This window comes from Vulpes lagopus, chromosome 10, assembly GCF_018345385.1.
Source record: "Vulpes lagopus strain Blue_001 chromosome 10, ASM1834538v1, whole genome shotgun sequence".
NCBI lineage: Eukaryota > Metazoa > Chordata > Mammalia > Carnivora > Canidae > Vulpes > Vulpes lagopus.
In genome coordinates this window covers 32,012,213-32,033,406 of record NC_054833.1, presented here as the reverse complement: position 1 = coordinate 32,033,406, position 21,194 = coordinate 32,012,213, and the positions used below count along the sequence as shown (strand labels likewise).

General features: G+C 45.7%; 1 protein-coding gene across 3 annotated transcripts in view; it reads left to right on the top strand.

Moving 5' to 3' along the window:
* The window catches only part of FLI1 (Fli-1 proto-oncogene, ETS transcription factor), a 121,777-nt gene extending 103,594 nt beyond the window's left edge, over positions 1–18,183 (top strand). For all 3 annotated transcript variants that reach the window (XM_041772922.1, XM_041772924.1, XM_041772923.1), the window contains exons 6-9: positions 11,050–11,112; positions 12,966–13,025; positions 14,884–14,931; positions 16,167–18,183. In XM_041772922.1, the coding sequence (XP_041628856.1) occupies positions 11,050–11,112; positions 12,966–13,025; positions 14,884–14,931; positions 16,167–16,696 (701 nt within the window). In that variant the 3' untranslated portion in view covers positions 16,697–18,183. The remainder of the gene's footprint in view (positions 1–11,049; positions 11,113–12,965; positions 13,026–14,883; positions 14,932–16,166) is intronic.
* Positions 18,184–21,194: the final 3,011 nt, after the last annotated feature.

Genomic DNA, 21,194 nt, shown 5'->3' with positions numbered 1-21,194 from the left:
AGACATTTCATCCCATTCCAGATAGCAGAGCTAAGACTCATAGTGAAATTGGCCTAGGTTGATGTAACTCCATGTCTATTACCATGTGGTCTTGGTTTGTAATAGAAGCTAGAAGTGCCCCCTGTTGGCTGTTTTGAGTAGTGAGGTCCCAAAGCATTTGAGAAAGAAAATACTAGGTCAAGGGCTCCAGAGGACCTGCTGGTGGCTGCCTCAACATACAATATTCCAAATGCATTTGTTTTGCAAAATTTACTGATTTAGTAATTATTCAGAGAGGTTGTTTGGGGGCGGTAGTCATTGGAAAGTGTTTGAAAGAAGCTTGCTTTGTCTCATGCCATAAACCAAATTCTATCATCTATCTATCCCTCTACCTACCTATCTCCCTTATCAATCTATCTATCTCTCTATCTGTAGAAAGAGAGAGAGAGAGAGAGAGAAGCTTCTTTCCTGCCAGAGGTGTAGGGGTTTGGGGCAACTTCTAGTGAGAACCCAAGCCATCAATAGTGTCATCCGTTATTTTAATATAAAAACCTTTCCCAAGTTGTTTTTATAAATAAATGTTAATAACTTACTCTCTTTAGAGAAGCCCCTATCAAAGAAAATGAAGAACTTATTTCTCATGAATTATCCTTTTCGAGATTAGTTCTTTGAGGAAGAGATACTATAGCTAGAAACACTAACCAGGACCTGTGTGGGCTTTTCCTCTCTCATCTCAGGGATCTTTAAGCTCCCACCTGGGAGGATCAAGAAAAAGTTTAAACATGCCTCTTTGATAAAGTTCAAATTCTCGTGTCAAGTATACTCTGAAAGGAAAATGTCTAACAAAATTCAATACACCTTTCAAAGCCCAATTGAAGTCCCACTTTCTTCAAGATATTTTTTCCTTACTCCCAGAGACTACAATCTCACTACCACACTCACAAGCTATCTATGAACCTAATTACTTAATTACAAGATTTCCTCGTAGTCTTTAATTGTGAGTTTGGTCCTGCAACCTTTTTTCCAGCCCTATAGATATCCAGTAAATAAACATTAACACTTGATAGATTCACCAGGGAAAAGAAATCTAGTCTTTGACAATTTAAATAATTAAATATTTACTCAATCCTTCTGCTTCACTAAAGAAAGAACCAAAAAGAAATTAGCTTTGGTTGACACAAGAAAGAATCACTTCCTATCTCTGATGAATTAAACTATAAAGCATTCTCACACACACATGATCTCATTTCTCCTCAGTAGAACCTGGGGGGATTAAAGGAACCATTTGGTTTTCCAAACTCTTGAATTTAGAAGAATCCCCCCCCCCCCACCTGCCCCACTCAAGTACCTACCTTTTACAGATAGGTTAACTGAGATTCAGAGGGATTAAGTCACTTGCCTTAATTCACGCAGCTGGTAACCAGCAGAGATGGGAAGCAAGGAGTTCTGAACCCCAGTCCAGAGTTCTTCCCATTGCAATGAGCTGTTTCCCTGCTTGGAGTAGATTAAAGAGAAATTACGGAATTCCTTCTAGTGAAAAATCTTTAGGCACCCTTGCTAACACCACAAACAGCCTTATGCTCACTAAGATTTAGGTACCACTCTTCCAAAGAGAGGAAAATCATTCTTGGTATAATTTTGAAAAATTTTTGAGCTTAAAAAGTCTTTGGCCTGCCTGTAAAATAATTATCAGGTCCTGCCCAATATCCTAGAGGAGTTTAGAGAATGGCAGTTTTTATGCTATGAGTCATACTTTCAATTTCTATTAAAATTCTTATATGGCCACATATGCTTTCTCTCAGGCTTTGGGCCTCCAGGCCTGTGCTAATTTGCATGTCTGGTTTAGATAATGTCTGAGGTCTCTTCCAGTCTGAAAAGAAGCCTCTGATTCTGTTATATAAGTGAGATCACATTCCACCTACCAAGAATTGGTGGTTCTTTTTCTTTAACTACTGTGTTTTTGTTGTGTGGATGGAGGATTCACGGATGAAAGTATTCCATGCTTACCTACAAGGCCACAGAGATGGAGTATTCCTTCACAATAAACTGACCTGTCCACTTTTCCTACGCTGACCCCAGAGAATCACCCTTTCCTGCAAACTATTTCAGATGCAGGTCAGAGGACAAATCATAGGCTGTGTTGGGATTTTTAAGTTTCTTGACCTGAATGACAATCCTAAGACAGTGGGAGGGGAAGACCTCAGAGTTGCCAATTGCCCTGATTCTAAATTTGCAGGAACTGGGCAGCCCCAGTGGTGCAGCGGTTTAGTGCTGCCTGCAGCCCAGGGTGTGATCCTGGAGACTTGGGATCGAGTGTCACATCAGGCTCCTGCATGGAGCCTGCTTCTCCCTCCTCCTGTGTCTCTGCCTCTCTCTCTCTCTATGTCTATCATAAATAAATAAATCTTTAAAAAATAATAATAATAATAAATAAATTTGCAGAAACTGGTGAAATCTCTTACTAGACTAGATTCATTACTCCTCTTACTGTCCTCACCCAAACACCAAACACAGAAAAGATGCTGTCAAATTTTTTCACTGATTTTGTTGTCTTCCAACATAAAACAATTCTCATTAAATCAAGAGCTAATGAAAGGGCATCGGGCTTTCCGATCAATGTAAGGCGAGCTGGTCACTCTTCATGGGAAAAGTATGGCACAAGGGAGAGCTCTCTTGTCACAACAGTAGACAGGTCAAGTCTTTGCTCTAATCGTGTATTTTCAGTGAGGCCCTCCCTGTCCTAGGACTGCCTGCTGCGCTTTCAGTATTTTTTCTCTTTTTTCCTAGCTCTCACCAGCTTCTCATATACAATGTAGTTTACTGTTTGTTTTGAATGTAAGTCCCACAGAGCGGGCACGTGTGTCTAGCCATCGTTGTGTTCTCAGCACATAGAGCAGTGTCTGGTGCGATAGTAGACATTCGATAAAAATTGGTTGAATGAATTAATGTGGAATAGGAGACACTGATTCAGTCCAATAAGCTAGTAGTGGAGAAGGGAAGAATCTCGGGTGGGCGAGGGAAACAAAGATGATTTAAGACAGTCCCTGTCTCCCAAAAGATCATCACCAAGCAAAGGGAGATACGTGCACAAAGAATTACACAGAGAACGAGGAGGGTAGAGCAATAACCATCTGACTCTCACCAGGGAGCCTTGACCCGCAGAGCTTGAAAAGAAAAGGATGCAAAAGCTGATTTGCAGAGCAGACACAGGCTTGTATCCCTGATGGCCAGAGCGAGTGAGGACAGCTTCACTGTGAAAACGTCAGCGCCGGCCGTTCCCATCAGGGTCTTCAGCAGAGCAAAGGGAGTCAAACACAGACTGCCTCTCATTTCTCCTCAAGCCCTGTTACCTAAGGGAACTGTTAGGGTTTCTTTTTCCTACTTGGAATCCTTTTAAACCTGAGGCGGATTTGACCAAAAAGCCTGTACTTTAGTTGTGTCTACATGGCCCAATGTGGAGGGGAATTTGGGCAAACACTCAATTAATCTAGTCGGGGCGAATTGCTTTTCCACATAAGGCAGGCTCAAAAATCCCACTTTGAGGCCTTATCAAAATAAATAGGTCATTTAGACTTCTGTGTCTCTCAGAACCAGAGCCCATGGGAGACACCGGGTGAAGGAAGGGACCAGGCTCTGCGGGAGCCTCGCATGACTCTGGCTGGGTTGTGCCTGGTGAATGTGCCACTTGCTTTTCCAAACTTTTCATATTTAAAAGCCATCCATTTTTTTTCCAAGCATTTTTCTTCTAGGTCCTTTTTTTCCCCCTTCGCACGTATAATATCTTAAACAGTACCTCCATTATACTCCACGCAGCGGGGCTGGTTGTGAGGCTGAGGAGCTGTTTGGATTCCAGGACGAGATCCTTGAGCAAAGGAAATCTGATCCAGGATGTTTTTTTTCTGTGAGTTCCAAGTTTGAGGAAAGCCTTCCCTAGATACTTCCCTCCTCCTGAGGTCTCAGTGGAAGCCAAGATCCTCTGTTGCTCTTTGGAACATAAGATGCCACTGAGGTGAAGGCTGGGCTGCCCCTATAGAACGGGTTGAAATGAGGTGAGGCGACACAGCTCTGGGCACCAGGACGGGCTGGGCAGGGACCCGGGGCAGCTGGCAGGAGGGTGGACACTGGACTTGTACTGCCTAAGCCTACTCTACCAGCAGGCAGCCCCGCACCATCCTCTAGGGCAGTGAACCATTTCTCTCTATGGCTTCTCTTCCTTTTCAAGGAAGATGAACTTTTTAACCCCAACTCACCAAAAGAACCATTTTAGAGGTGCAAGGAAGTTAGAATAAACTCCAGGTCTATAGTGTATCTTTTGAAGTTGCCGTTCATCCGATGTTCACTGAATCCTCAAGACCATCTTCTGATGCATTTGTTGTTCAGCTCTTTTAGAGAAGCAGAACCAAAAATCAGAGGAGCCTTTTGGCAAAGATGGCTCAGCAGAGCCAATGATAGAGCTGGGACCTGAACCCGGGAGGAACTGACTCTCGGTGCCATGCATGGCTGCTGGAGGAACCCCAGGGCCTCCCACAGAGGACGGATGCCTTCACGGGGGCATCCTGTGCCCGCATACAGCGTCACCACTCAGGGGCTAGTTGCCTGTGCACAGTTTTTGAGGTGAGAGGCCAGGCTGGAAGGTCAGGCATCTTGGCGTGGTTGCTGGGAGGCATTATAGTGGAGACAGTGGCAGACCAAGAAGCTGGTCCTGAGTTGGGGGTCTAGAAGGTTTAGGAAGCAGAGCAGCCTTTCACAGGTCAGGTCCAACGTCAAAGCAACATGAAGAGGAACACAGAGGAATGCAGTCTGGGTTGGGTTGTTGGCCAGTAGGGCCAGCTCCTCAGAGACGGGGCCTGTCACAAACTGAGGACCTCAGAGGGATCCCTAGAGGATCATCCGGCCCGACCTTCTACAAGAGACAAGGTCGTTCCCCTACGTGCGTCTAGGGGATGTATCTTCCTACATATATTGGGCGGGCTGGGCCTTTTCTTGGGAAGTTGGGGGCTCTGGGTCTCCTTCGGCATCCTCACTGTCTCAAGACAGGAAGTCTGGATCTGGCTGAGAAAAGCCTCTGCTCTGAGGGCGAGCAGCCTTGTCCATTCTTCAGCTGAAAGGTCTACATTCAGAAGTTGGCTTTCCAAGGATAAACAGGGTCCGGTGCTGCCAACTCTTTCAGCAGCAACCAGAAATGCGATGAGAAGTTTGAGGGAAAATTCGTCTTTTTTCCATCAAGTAATTGAGAGCGCAGCCTTGTGTTGTAAGGGATCAAGAGAGAGAGGCCCTTGTGTGCTGGTGTCACTGCATCTTTGGCCTCCAGGTGAGGTCATGACGAAGTGGAGAGCTGCGTGTTCCCTGGGACATTAGGCCTTCAGACGGCCAACCGTGGGCGTCGGGGCAGAAAGAAACTTTCTTTCCTGAGTCAGTTGGCCAGATTTCTAGAACCCGTTTAAAAGCTTCACATAGAAACTGAGTTAACACTGGGATGTCTTTGAGAAGGTCATGTCCAGAAAAAGCTTTCCCTTTTCCAACAGGGACTTTTCAGAAAAAAAAAAAAAAAATCTCCATGCTCATATTTCTCTGCTCCGGGAGGCTCTCCTGAATCTGAGAGGCCATTTAGTGTCAGATTCAGCCACACTGAGTATCACATAATGGAGATACTGTTCAGGCCATTATATACATGAGGCTGAATTATCTACAATGCCCAGCAGTGCCCAGATTCTCCAGAACAAGCCTCCGGTCTCTCTTTGCTTTGGCAAAAATTGATCTCGGGGCTGCCCGAAACCACGGACTCCAGCCGGAGTCCTTTTGGTGACTTCTCTGAAAAGGAATCACAGGGAGATTTGTCATCTTAGTAGTCTACAAAGCCAGGGAGTGTCAGCCTTTACCAAAGTCAAAAGACAGTTCCCGAGAGTCTGAGCGAGTTTTCCGCTGATAAGGCCATCTGCCACCACACAGAAGATCGTCCACCAGTCTGCTGGCCCCTCGCAGCCACTTTTTTTTGAACATTGTGCTCTCTGCTGCTACCTTAAGCTTATCTTTTCAGAAGACAGTCCTCAGAAAGCAGATAGCACGCGCCGTATTTGGGGGCAGGTTGGGGGTGGAGCTCGGGGTACACTCAGGCTGCTGCTGCGTGGACCGTCACACGCCACCAGGAAGCTCTTGCTGCGCTGAGTGGCAGCGGGGATCAGGGGCTCTGACACAGCCGGGCAACAGGCCCAGGGAGGGCTGGTGTTGGCGTAGAAATGGGAGCCGCTGGGTTAACTCCCTGGTCCAGGCTTTTCCATGTTGGTTATAGACATATTTCTGTTTGTGCGTCTGGAACTGGAGCTGCCACACTGCTGAGTTTTCACTGGCGCGACTTTTAAGTAGGAGAAAACAAACCGTCATTTGAACTACGCTATGAAGAGTATATAAAATAAAATGCAGGCACATAGATATGTGATGTCCACTCCTTGCCTTCCCTGTGTGGGGACAGGGTTTTAACCGATGTAACATGTGTGTTGTTGTCCACTGTGTCCCGAGGGCACCCAGGGCTAATACGGCTTGCACACCTCATCACCCAGACTTAAATCACCTAAGAGACCTCAGTGGGGAGAAGTCAGGATAGGGGCCTGGAATTCTCTTCAACTAGTGAAATAGTGAACAGTAAGAGGAAGTGTGTATACTTAGCAAGAACAAAAGAATGGGCCTGTCTAGTCATTCATTCAACAAATAATTATTGTGCACCTGTTCTGTGCAGGGCACTGTTCTAGGTGCTTGGTTATATCGGGGAACAAAAGAAAGATTGCTGCCTTTGTGACCCTGGCATTCAGGTAGGAGATGCAGACCATAAGCAGCACACTTAAGTTAAATTAGGTGATAAATAAACAAATTAGTAGAGCAGATAAAGCGGGTAGGGGGAGGGGAGGGGAAGTGAACGTGTATTTGGTAGGGCCGGCGAACGTGTCTCTGGGGCTAATCATTTTTTTAGGTGTCTAATAATGATGCCAATAATAGTATTACTGGCCAACACGTACCAAGGCTGACTCCGTGCTCTCACTGTGCCAGGCATTTGTTTGGCTCTCTCATTTAATCCGCAGGGCTACCCTGGGTCTTCAGGTCTCTAAGGCCGAGTGCCAGACCTTGGTTCTTGGCCTTGGTCTTCTCCAGCATCACGCTTTGTCTTTGTAACAGGACTTACTTCCGAAACGCTGGTCTTCATTGAAATGTTGAGTGTAGCAGCTTTCCCCATGAACCCCAGGGCCCACGGAGAGCACTGGTTAACCTCCTCAGTAAACGGACCCAGGATGTCCTTTGTGAACCCAAGTACCAGTAGCAGGATTTTCCGGGCAGATAGATGGGAACGAAAAAGCAACCGGCAGGGGCCTTGTAGTCTGTGTGGCTCTGATTTCACCCACTGCCTGGGGACCGCTGGCTAAAGACACCAGCTTATGGATGGCACGGCCCATTGCTCTTCATTGCTTTGTTATAGGCACAGTGAGGACAGAGTTCAGGCTGATTGCTGGTGGCCTCGCTGTTTCTGTCACTTCGTTTTTTACCTACTAGAGGACTTGGGGTTGGTTAGGACTTCGAAAGTCTTCTCAGCCAGGCTTTCCCCCGAGGTAGGCCAGTGGGAGAATCACATCCCCCAGAGGCCCTCCCCGGGCCTTCAGGCATGGGAGGAAAGATGGGGCTACCAAACATTTCTCTGATAAGACATTGGCTTCAAACCAGGATTGGGTACCTGGAGTTCGAGAAGAATCCAGCCATCGTCCACCCTGTCGGTTAGAGGGAATACATCCACACATTCTATAGCCTTTATGAGCACGGTCTGATCCTGGAGCTGCCATAAAAGAACAGAAGGAAAAGTTGATAAGTCGATGGTGACCCTGGGCATGGCCATAATTAGGTCCTGAGAATGGATGTAACGTAGCTTTCAGATAGGATGGAAGCCTTCGGTAGAATAATGATTGACTGAAAAAACAATAAGTAAACTTTGAGCCAGAGATTTTATCAGTGCAAATCACACACCAAGTCAGAGCTGCAGATGACACACACCAGTTCCTGGAACTAGTGATGTGTGTGTGTGTGTGTGTGTGTGTGTGTGTGTTTGCATGAACTGGTCACTTTTTATCCCACTTTCTGTTCTGTCCCTACAAGAATCGCCTCTTTCTCCAGATGCATCATCCATCCTACATTATCCCCACGAGCTCTGTTCTGCACCACAGGCTTGGTGATGGTAATGCTGCATGCCCATGATCTCTCTTGGTTTCCACTGCCTGCACCCAAGGTTACTGCGCTTGCCTAGCTGCCAGCTCCATGGCCTTGAACATGACCTCGGCTCTCACTTCCAGCCCTCTCTCCTCTCCCTTCCCTCTACCTCAGTCATGGGCTCCCGCCCATGGCTGTTCCCCAGATGTCACTTTCTTACCCCCTAGACATGTCTGTCTTGTGCCTGCATGACTCTCTCCTCTCCAAGGGATCCCACTCAAGGCAAAGGGCCCAAATTACACTCATCTCTCCCTCTTTAACATCCAGTGAACCCTGGATATCACCACCACTCCTTTGGCACATGGCCCATATTTCCCCCACTGTCTTGCTCATCTTCTCATATTTAAATGCAAGGATGGGGAGCTTTTTCCATATTAATCCTCATCCAGTCTATATGGCCAAGCATGAGATACGACACAAGAGTCACTCCCAATTACAGTCAACCCTTGAACCACATGGAGGTTAGGGGTACTCACACTCTTCCCTGTTGAAAATTAATGTCTTAACTTTTTGGCTGTTCAAAACTCACCTACTAATAGCCTACTGTGGACTACAATTGACTAGAGGCCTTGCCAATAACATAAAGTCGTCTAACACATATTTTGTATGATTTATGTATTATATGCTGTATTCTTCCAATAAAGTAAACTAGAGAAAAGACAAAGTTATTAAGGAAATCACAAGGAAGAGAAAATACGCATATAGTACCGTATACAATCTCCGTGTAAGTGGACCCGCACAATTAAGCAGAGTTGTTCAAGGGCCGACTCTAAGTTAGTGGAGGGGCAGTTGCTCCCTTCCCCTGCCCCCAAAGAGAAATCTTGAGGAATCTCGCCGTTGGATTTGCTTACACCAGCATTGTACACCCTCTGCAGACCCCTGCAAGGCATCCCAGCAAATGCTTGCTAGAGCCCTCACCTCAACCGCAGGCCCCATGAACAAATTGGGATTTATGTTTGTTTTGCTTTTAACCAAGAGGAAGGATCTATGTGCAGGAGAAATGTGAAAGAAAAAAGAACACCAAATAAAAATAAAAACAGACGACTTAAAGGCACGGAGCTTTGTCTCTCTTCTGCCCCTGACTCTCCCCTTCCCCCTCCCATCCCCATTCCGCTCACTTTCTGTTTTGCTTTTCATGCCAGTTGCTACAGACGGTAATTTTAAAGCTGCACTGGCTTTTCCAGAGCCAGAGGAATGTGCATCCGCACGTGGATTTTTCCACAAGAAAACTATCCCTGTCTTTTGGTTCTTCTGAGCCAGAACCGATGAGAACAGGCCATGGGCTGAGCCAGTCCATCCTCTCCGCTCTTACTCTGATTTGCTGGGGAGGCTCAGAAGGGGTGGAGGGGGCTGGTTTGCGTTCCACCCCGTCAGGCTGTTGTTTGATGAGGTTTGTGCCCCATTTGTTCGGATGGTTTTTATGGTTTCTTTGTTGTTCGTGGAAAGACTTTGAAAGTCATAATTCTGAATCCTTAAACTCTTCTGCTGTTCCTGCTCAGTGTCTCAACGGGACTCACACCCCGAGAAAGGAGAAGAGGAAGCTTTCCAGCCAGTTAGTTGTACAGTTTCTGGACGTGGTTATGGAGGCATGTGGACTCTCTAGGGAAAGAGGCTGGGATCACAAAGGCACAGGTTCAGTGGAAGGTTCTGCAGGGCAACTAGAGAGTGAGCCTTGAGGCCTTCCCAGGTGGGAAGCCTCATCTCTACACCCTTCTTTCTAATCCCCCTGCTCCCAGCCACACCTCTGGCCTTCCTCCTTTCTCTGTGGTCATTGGGCCCAACCCTTCCACTTGGGTTGGAAGAGTATGGAGAGTCTGGAATGTGCTCCTCCTTCTGAGATATCAGTGCACTGAAGCAAGGGGCCAGGGTTGGCCGCCAGGAACATCACGAGCCTGGTCTTTGAGACATTCTTCCCATGTAGTCTTTAACCTGGACATTGCCCATCTCATCAGAGCTGCTGAAAGGCCTTTGCTACCCAACTATAGATAATTTTTTGTCTTTCTAATCTTGTATTAGTTTATATTTGTAGAAAACTTTAGAAGATGCCTCACATACATTGTCTCCTTTGATTATGGCCCGTCTTAGGCTACTACAATAACAAGGTACCATAGACGGAATGGCTTAGAAACAATAGCTCTTTACCACATATCTCCAGGCTAGCTGAGATCCCAGTGCCAGCTTGGTGGGGTTCTGGTGAGAGTTCTCTTCTGGGTCAGAGACTGCTGACTTCTTACTGTACACGCATGTGACAGAAAGAGGACAAGTTAGCTGTAGGGCCTCCTCTTAGAAGGGCACTGATCCCATTGATGAGAGCTCGACTCTCACCACCTAATTACCTCCCAAAGCCCACACCTCCTTGTACCATCACACCACACCGGGGATGAAATAGCAACACATGTGAATTTAGGAGCTGGCGGGGGGAGAGGACACATAATACTCAGTTCGAGACATTGCAGGTCAAGTTCCGTGCCCATAAGGTCACTAAACCGTATCAAGTTCCGTGTCCATATTAGAGAATATTGAAGCTTGGTGAAGTGTTATGATTCATCCAAAGTCCCAGAACAAATAGTGGCAGGGGCAGAGCTTGAACCAATCCTCTGATTTCAAATTCTGGTTGCTTCCCATTACCCCAGGCAGGTTGCAATCACTGTTAATGTTCATCCCACCCCGACCCTGGTCAGAGAGGACACTTCTGGAATTCAGTCATGCTTAAGAAGACATGGCTGATTAAATCGAATTTCTCCTGATCGCGGAAAGAGAATCCTCCTGGCACCCTTCTGAAAGGCTGGAGATGCTAATGTACCTCTGCTTGTTGTTTTTCATTAGACCCTTCTTATGACTCAGTCCGGAGAGGATGGGGCAATAACGTGAATTCTGGCCTCAACAAAAGTAAGTAAATGTCATACTCAAACATTTTTTCTGCAAACACAGGTGGAGAACGGGGTCATGAGCTAAAGCAGGGCAGGAGTGAGCTCAAGTTGTCTTGCTTGCGGAGAGGACATCAAAATTCACTGCCAGGGTAGGACGATCCATGATACCTGCTCCCTGAAAGATGGTGAGGGGTTTTCATGCAGGCCTTTCGGTTGTGTTGCACTGCATGTGGTTTTCGCCTTTTTGAAGCTAGAAGGCTTCTCAGGACTGGGTTTTCTATATGCATGGAAGGCCACTGGATTTGCATCTTGCCATTCATGTTACGATGACAATACTCCATGACTTTCCTCCTCTGAGCACCAAAATTTGATCATACCAGCCTCCCTGCCCTGGTATGGATATCCCTGAAGGCTGGGATGGAGGATAGTCTTATGAGGCGGTCATAGGGGTCTGACCCATCGATTTGTGTTCAAGTCCAACCCAAAATTTCCCACTAAGGGAGTAGGGAAAGAGAATGACTATACATTCCTAACCAGAGTGTGTGAAGCTTGCTATCTGTAGGAAGCACATGGGTGGTGAAGGGACTTCTTCCAAGAAGAGGTTGGGATTACAAAGTTAATGCCCAAGCAATTTCTAGGACCCCTTTCAGTACTATGTCTTTGTTGTTTGTTTATTCTGTGCCCAGGACTTGGCACTCTCGGGTTCATAAAGATGAATTAAACACAGGCCAGTCTGTCAAGCTGGGGAGAGGGTTTACACACACACACACAGCTCTTTTCATCTGGGTGGTATCAAGGAAGGCCTGTGAATCTGGCATCATTTGAGTTGTGTCCAGAGGAGAGGCAGGATTTGGGCCTGCAGAGATGGGGAAGACAGGCTCTGCCGGGGGGAGGCGGGGGGCAGGGAAAGATGTCAAGGTTGACATGTCTGACAGTCAGGGACCATTCCAGGTTCCTAGAGTTTAGGATGCACAGAAGGAAAGCAGTCTGGAAAGGCAAGGAAGGGGCATGAAGAATGCTGTGAAGGTGGACCTTCCTTCTTTAGTCAGTGAGGACTCACAAAGGTGTTTGGATGGTGGAGTGAAATGGTTTAGGGAAATGAAACTGGCTAAATATCATATGATGGGCCAGTGGGAAGAGAGGGGTGTAGTGAGAATATAGTCAGACTCATCCACAAACCATTCAAGAAGCTCTGTAGGTCTAGGATGGAGAAGCTAGGTGGGAGCAGAAAGGTTGCACGTGAGCAGTTTCCACGAGAGGACCTCACAAAACATGGAGACACAACAAGCAGGTGACGTTCACTCACATGTCACCATCCCATTAAGAAGCTCTAAATTTCCTACTTAAAAATGCAGTTCACAGCAGCAATACCACTAGGCATGCTGTGCTGTATGCTTGTTGCAGTCTCTTGTCTCCTCGTGAAAACCTAAGTTCTTCTGGAACCGCTGGTTCATTGCTGAATCTCCAGCACCAAGAATACTGCCAGGACTAGTAGATTCTAGACAAATATTTATAAGATTTATTTATTTGAGAGAGGGAGAGAGAGCAAGTGAATGGAGGAAGGAGCAGGAGGAGAGAGAGAATCTTTCAAGCCGATTCCCCACTGAACATGGAGCCCGACCCAGGGCTCAATCTTATGACCCTGAGATTATGACCTGAGCTGAAACCAAGAGTTGGATGCTCAACTGACTGAGCCATCCAGACATCTCTTTAGATAAAAATTCATAAAATAAAATAAAATAAAATAAGTGAGTAGAGAGTGGGTGGATGAGCGAATGCGTGAGGAAGCACACTGTGGAGGGCTTTTAACAAGACATTTCTCTTCCCTCGTGGACGGTGGCCCCACTCACCTTATGTCTTTCCCTACCACAGGTCCCCCACTGGCAGGAGCACAAGCAATGAGTAAGAATACTGAACAAAGGCCCCAACCAGGTACCTGTCTGGGATGGGTAATCCCTTCTTTGCTCCTTATACAGCCGTTGATTCCATGCTGTCACCTGAGGAGGACTGAATCAATACGTGGCATTTTTCTTTCACGGAGGGTCGCTATTTGGCTCCCTCTACGAGCTCTGTGAATGAAAAATGGCAGGCACTAGAACCAGGAGAAGGTTTGTTAAATATCAGAGGTAAAAAGAATGTAAAGGTTATATGTCCCCATGCCTCATTTTGTAAAATAAAGAAACTGAGGCCCAGGGAAGGAAATTTGCCAAAAACCACACAGCTGGTTTATGAGAGAGCTAGAGCTCTAACCCACAGACTCCCGAGCTGCTGTCCAAACCTTTAATGCTCCGCAAAACCTTTCTTCTAAAACTACCCCTGTCCCGTGATGGGTCTGCTTAGCAGATTAAGCAGGGGGTCTTCTAAAACCATGGAATTGGTCTCTTGGTATTGGAGTGAAACTAGGTCTGTAACATCCTTCTATGCCATCTGTCCTATGATTACCTCACCTCTACATGAATATTTGTAGCAACAAAGAGTTCGCTACTTCCTTAGGCTCATTTCCACTGTTGGGGCCAAAGTCCCCCTCCTTGAAACTGCCTCCTTGTAGGCTTTCTGGTTTGCCCTCTGGAAAGCCTTCCTCCCGTTCTGTGGGAAGGTCCTTCCCATATCTGAACACAGCTGCCGTGTCCACTCCCAAGCCCAGCTCTGTCTTCTCTGTGTGACACAGTTGAGACTAAGTTCTGGACAAAGCCACTTGCTTTGGGGCAGAGAAACATCATTTTCCATCTCTACTGAAGGCAAAGCAACAGAGAGTTGACCTACGTGTCATCAAGAAGGTTAGGAAAGCCCGTGCTGAGTGAAACACCCAAGCCAAACAGGACTTGACAGCGGATTTAAAGAATTCCCAGTGACAACAGCATCAGACATTACCTGCCAGAAATATTTCAGTTGTCGTACTGAGTGTGTATATGGATGGGAAAGGGTTGACTAAGCAGCTTTGGGGACTTTTCAAGTTAATTCACAATGGTAAGCAGAAACCCCCAAATCATGTTGATTTCTTCAAAATGACAAGTGCAAAAATAGTAAAATTGTATCAAACATTTAACAAGCTGGCTGGATTATGATCCAGCTGTGTATCAGGATTTCCTCACCTGAGAAGAAGAAGACCAATCTCATGGAACCAATATTGCAAAGATTCTTTTTATAATTAAATAATCACGTGAGTTTCACGGAGACAGAGATAGAAAATATAGTCATTTTATAGCCCAAATACAAAATCTGGCTAGTATTGTCATTTCAAAGTGGAAGGTGCCAGAATTTGGTACTAGTCAGGGATGGAGATTGCCCAGTGAGTTCTTTAGTTTATAACACAGCTGGCGCTGGGACCCAGGCTGTCTGATTTCGGGGCTCATGTCTTTTTACGCCCCATCTTAAAACCAGAGATGGGTACAGAGCTGTTAAGGACCAGGAGTTCGTTAGACCTTTCTTTAAACCCATTTTGATAAAACATCTTTCACCTTATTCATGAAGATTGACTATTAGCCAGCTTCTTTCCAAATGGTTTCCATTTTAGGTAATGGCAGCATTATCTACAAATTTTAGACACCGAATATGAAAAACAATGATGCTGCTAGTACCCTGTGTTTCTGCAATGATGAGGATGACCACCCGTAACTGCTCCAGATCTTTGAGGTCTGCACATAAAAGCAGTACAGTTTTCTGAAATCAGTTTTTTCCCCATGATATTGAAATAAAAGTATAAACCCCAGGGGTATTCTTATTACTAATACTGTTGTGTTTTTTATATTTTTAATAACAGTGAAGTTAATTTCCTTTTTTGCTTCCTTAGATCCATATCAGATCCTGGGCCCGACCAGCAGTCGCCTAGCCAACCCTGGTGAGTTTACTTTGGCCTGCAAGGTTTTTCTTTCCAGAATGTTCCATAGCTTTGTGAGGTCACAGACACCTGACTAGGAAGTAACATGTACTCTTTCCCTTGGAATGGTCAATATCTGCTTCTCTAGCATACAAGTGAGAGGTTGGAGCTTGTTATTAGGTGGTAGTCATGTCCATTGGCTGAGGCTGCTTCTGGAAAGCAAACATATTAGCACTGCTGCATATCTGCACGGAGGCTTGGATTTGTAGAAATTTTTTCAGGGAAAGATGGGGAGCAAGGGAAGGAATTCCAGTGAGTTCTCAGTGATGGCCCTCATGGAAGTCACAAGTGAATAGATGTCCCAAGGACGTTTTATTCTAGAGTCTGGAGAGTATTTCACTTATCTAGCCTCATGAAAGAGGCATGTCCCTGAAAAGTTGCAGATAAAATAAATCTGACAATGCCATGTAAGGGTCAGTGTTAAAAATAGCTCTCAAACAAGTTCTATACCAAGACCGCCAAGTACGTGAGCTACCTGGCCCTTTGCAGTGGTAAAGCCCACGCCTTCCCTTCCCAGGGAACTACCGCTGCCAGTGTCTGCAGGCCCGTTCTTTAGTGCCTGGTCATTCCTGTTTGGGGTTCTTGGGGAGAAGGGGCAGGAGAAGCCACCCAGCTCTTGCTCCTCTTATTTTTCTCTCCACCCAAGATCTTCTCTGTCAGACTTAAAGCTGAGAGCCAAGCACTAGGGTTCTGCAAAGGAACATTCCAGATCCCTTCAGCCTGGCCCCCGGACCACACCTTCTCCTTGTAACTCTGATAGTGGTCTCCTGGCCCCGACTCCCTTTGACACCGACAGGGGACTCCTGGGGTGGGAGGGAGGGACTTCATCAGTAGGCAGAGACTAGTCAGCAATGCAGCTCTTTCTAGAAGAAGAGATTCAAAAAACAATCAACACAGGTGGCAAGCAGCTTGCCCCGGAATCCTCCAGCTGGTTCTGGGCACCTCATTATCCACGGGGCGTTTCACGGGGCCTCGGGGCCAATCATCTTAAGGTCTCACCTTGCTGGCTCTGGCAAGCGGGGTGGCAAACAGAAAAGCGAGTCGACAAGGAAAAGGAGGGGCTGCCGGCCTAGGGAGATGCTGAACGTCAAAGGAGAGAAAGGATTTCCCCAAAGGGGGCGAGAGGATCGTTGCATTTGGGGGCCCTGGGTGCTGACTTCGCCGGGCCGAGCTACTGTGTTTTCTCCCGTTTGCAGGAAGCGGGCAGATCCAGCTGTGGCAGTTCCTCCTGGAGCTTCTCTCGGACAGTGCCAACGCCAGCTGCATCACCTGGGAGGGGACCAACGGGGAGTTTAAAATGACGGACCCCGACGAGGTGGCCAGGCGCTGGGGGGAGCGGAAGAGCAAGCCCAACATGAATTATGACAAGCTGAGCCGGGCCCTCCGATACTACTACGATAAAAACATTATGACCAAAGTGCACGGCAAAAGGTATGCCTACAAATTTGACTTCCACGGCATCGCGCAGGCCCTGCAGCCGCACCCCACCGAGTCGTCCATGTACAAGTACCCTTCCGACATCCCCTACATGCCTTCCTACCACGCCCACCAACAGAAAGTGAACTTTGTCCCCCCCCACCCGACCTCCATGCCCGTCACTTCCTCCAGCTTGTTTGGAGCGGCGTCACAATACTGGACCTCCCCCACGGGGGGGATCTACCCCAACCCCAACGTGCCCCGCCACCCTAACACCCACGTGCCCTCACACTTAGGCAGCTACTACTAGAAGCTTAACCGTCGGTGGCCTTCTACCTGAAGCCCCCATTCCTCACACTTCCTGGGATACTTTGGCCTCTGAAGGACATACGTGGCCTTGAAGAGAAAACAAAACTGGATGTTCTTTCTCGTTGGATAGAACCTTTGTTCTTTAAAACCAATCCTTTATTTTTGTTTTTTGTTTTTGTTTTTGTTTTTAACGTTGGTAACTTTTGCTTCCTCTACCTTGAACCAAGAGATGGATGATTTTCTGGGCCAGTACACCAGTTTGGATTCTCAATCCGCTATCATCTTCTGAGCTGAATCTTTAGATTACTGGAATGGTTGTATCATGGTTCTAGGGAAGAAACTGTAAACGTTCTCTATGTTTTCATGACCAAAGCAGTTTCTTATCAATACACGGGTCTCATCATGGACCCTGTAGGGTTCAGTATGATAAAGAATCATGGACTTATAACCAGTTAATGCTCTGGTTTGAGACTGAGTGAAAATAGAGGCAGGAAGCTTATAATCTTATTTTAGGAGGACATATATTCAGTGGATGGCAACTGGAACATTGGTTTATAAGGCCAGTGAAGTTTTCACCCAACTGGAATTTAAAAGAAAGAACATGTGTGTGTGTATTTAAGAAGCCGTGGGCATTGCAAAATCCTTCCCAGTGGGCAATATGCACTAGGCTGACCATCCTCTCTAGAAATAGTCAAGATATGAACTAAGAAATGTTAATGCAAATGCAGACATTCCTGAAAGACAGAGAATTAAATAATTTTTTTTTTAAAGTAATGACAGCGGGTCCCAGAACTTTGAAAAGTCTTAGGGATTTCTGAACACAAACAGATTCGCAAGCGCTGTGCGTTTGTCAGACCACCAGTCCAGGGTCAACCAATCAGAAGGCAACTTACTGTATAAATTATGCAGAGTTATTTTCCTATATCTCGCAGTATTAAAAATAGATAATTAAAAAAATAAAAAGAATAAATAAACGAGTTGACCTCGGTCACAAAGACAATTTTACTATCAAATCAGTCGTTATTTTTTTAAATGTAATTTGTACATCTTTTGTCAATCTGTACATTTGGGCTGTTTGTACGTTTTTATAGCTGGTTTTTAAAAAGCATAATGTGACTATTGCTAAAAAGAAAACAGGACGTTTGAGTCACTGACTTTACTAGAAAGAGAAGCACCACGCAGTATTTAATGGGCGTACACAGGCAGGTAAAGGCAATCCATTCAAATCTTTAATGCTTTGGAAATGTTTGTAAATAACCATAATGCAATAATCACAACTTTGGAAAGAACAAGCAAACCGTCCCTTGTGGATACGAGGGATTTTCCTGCCCTATATATGCAATATATTTTTTAGATATTAAAATATATATAATTTTGCAAGTAATCATTGACTTTTTTTAAAACTATATTAAGTGTTAAGCTGACAACTGTCAATGAAGACTATGTTGTAAAATAATTTGACTAAATAAATTGTGCCTTCTTCTCTCAGAACTGAGGACATCGTCTTCTTATTTACCCCTCATTAGGTCAAAGGGTTTTCCCAGGGGAAGTTTCCGATTGAAACTCTTGCACCGCATAGACTTTTTCACGTGTGCATATACTGCTGTGCAGCAGAAAGCACAAAATCGGTGCGGTTTTTATTGTTGTCTGTATTAGTTTCTCTCCAGAGAAACAGAACCCGTAAGATGTACGGTATTTGTGGAGATTCACAATGAACGCCTGGTTCACAAGACCTCGGAGGCAGAGAAGCCCCGTGACCTGGCATCTGCCAGCTGGGGACACAGGAAAGCCAGTGATGTGTGTTCTAGTGTGAGCCTGAAGGCCCAAGAACCAGGGACGCCGATGGGAGAAATCCCAGTCCTAGGGGAGGAAAAAATGTCCCACCTCAAGCAGGCAGGCAGGAAGCAAAGAAGAGAATTCCTCCTTCCTGTGCCTTTTGTTCTATTCAGACCCTCCATGGATTGGGCGATGTCCTTGGACATTGGGGAAAGCAATCTACCTCAGGAGTCCACAGATTCAAGTGCTAATCTCATCTGGAAACACTTGCACGTACACACTCAGAAATAATGTTTAGCCCGGGCACCCAGTGGCCCAGTCAAGTGGGTACGTAAATTACTGATGACATCTGCAGGGATTTTTTTAAATGTCATTTTAAATTCTTCCTCCGGCCTAAAGGGGCTTTATAGGATGACAGCCAGGGCCACCGATAATCCGTGTCCAAGAACCAGAGCAAAGCACACAGTTCCAGTTCCATCCAGGATGGACTCCTTGTCCATTAGATTCACCCACTGCACACCTCCAACCCAAGTGGCCATCCTCTTGATATTCCAGCAGAGAATAAGATGGTCTGGCTTCCTCTGGTCTCATGTCAGGATCTTATGGCCCATGGAGATCGTTAGGTTCTTTTCTCTTTCCAAGGAAGAAACCTGCTTCAAATCGCTTCACTGTTAAGTAGCTAGGTTTCCATTTCCTTTACTTTATAATGAAAACAAGTGAGGCCTGGAAAGCCCTTGATGGTATGAGAGATGAGACTCACAATATCGGTATCTGTGTAATCTTCCCTGGGTAACACTTTGTACCTTCTAGACAACATGTCTACCTACGTGGAAATGAGGTGTGTCTCAGAATGTTGGTCTCCAATTTTTTTTTAAATTGCACCCTACCATTAAACCATGTGTTAAGCAAATATTCTCAATACATGAACATGGATTTATAAATCATATACACCAACTGTTATAGTATTACTATCTATATTATAAAACAGATACAAAACAGAACATTTTCAAGAGCAATATAAATTCAAAAATAAATTGAAACTGAAATTCAAATGTTTTCTTCCTATTTTCTTCGTATCACTTATCTCTCACTGCCAATACTCAACAAGAAAGGTAATCTGAAGAGGAATGAGTATGCATGTGTACATCTGTAAGGGTTTTCTAGTGACTTCTAAGAAAGGAGAAGGTAAAAGCCGGTGTTAGTGGCCCAAGTATAGAAAAAGAAACCATAAAGGCTCGATATGTTTAAGAATAGCGTGGCTGGATCCTTTTGCAAATCTCCACAACAGCCAAGCAGTTTTCCATCAGTTTTGAAATTTGCAAAGTAATCGTTAGGGAAAATAGAGGCACATATTTTTTGCTGCTCTGGGAAGGAAGGGATGCTCCAACCATTAGGAGTTCACCTTTTTAAGAGGTTTTCTTCATATGCCCTATCCAAACACTGGCTGAGGTCCATCACCTCTACCAAAGTCTTAGAACTTTGACCAAACCTTGCCCTTGAATTCGCTCCCCAAGATGCTTCCACCTTGAGGAATTTGGTGTCTCACTAACAGGACCAAGACACCATTTCCTCCTTCTAAGCCATCTGTGCAGAATAAGGCTGGCATTCGGTCCCCTATAATGCCCAGATTTAGGGTTTACTAGCTTACTCACAGGCATCCAGCTGACTGGTGGCAGAGGACAAACAGGATCTTTGCCATCCTGGCTGCTTGTTCAGTATTTTCCCCACTCAACCATCTGTACCTGTGCCATGAAGTTCATTCAGTCGAATGCAAGGTGCAAGCCAAGCAGAGGGGAGCATAGTAAGCCCGTGAGCAGTTCTTTTTGTTTCTTTAAAAGATTTTATTTATTTATTCATGAGAGACACACAGAGAGAGCCAGAGACACAGGCAGAGGGAGAAGCAGGCTCCCCGTGGGGAACCCCATGTGGGACTCGATCCCAGGACCCCTGGGGTCACACCCTGAGCCGAAAGCAGATGCTCAACCACTGAGCCACCCGGGCGTCCCCTGTGAGCGGTTCTAATGGAAATTATTCTTTCCCAAGGTTTAGCATGCTAGTCAACAGCTCTTTGGAACAGAAGGTCGTTTGGTTTGGGTTTCTTTTTTTTCTTTTGTTTTTCTTTTCTTTCTTTCTTCTTTTTTTTATTTATTTTTCTTTCTTTCTTTTTTTTTTAGTGACTAAAAGTATTGTTGACTTCCACACAAAGGAAAATATACATTCAATATCTATTGTTTTACAACATTTCTAGTGCTCAGTGACCACAGTAAATAACACCAAAAATGACCATTTAAAAAACTTAACTAGTAATATCTGCTTACAATTGAATGTGTTTATTTAGTCATGGACTAAAGTGTGGGTCACGCTAAAGTGTGGGCCCTCCGATGGGTGTATGACTAGTTTAGACCAGATGAGATCAGAAGGTTCCAGAACACCGGGGCAGAAAGTAAGATCTGTCCCTCCCAAGCCTAGGGGCGGCCAGGCCAATGCAGTGGTTAGTGAGGGCTTAGAAAGAAAAATGAAACAAAATGCAATGTTTTCTGTAGGTGGTCTATAGACCTACATGCTCCACCTCAAGTACCTATTGAATCAACAACCATCACGTGGATATGTCATCTGAAGAACTACTGAAAAGGTACCACCTTGGGGAGCAACCCTCAGGCATGGCTCTTCCGCCGTCCAGCCCCGATCCAACACCTCACTGGGGATCTGCCTCCTGGAGGCTC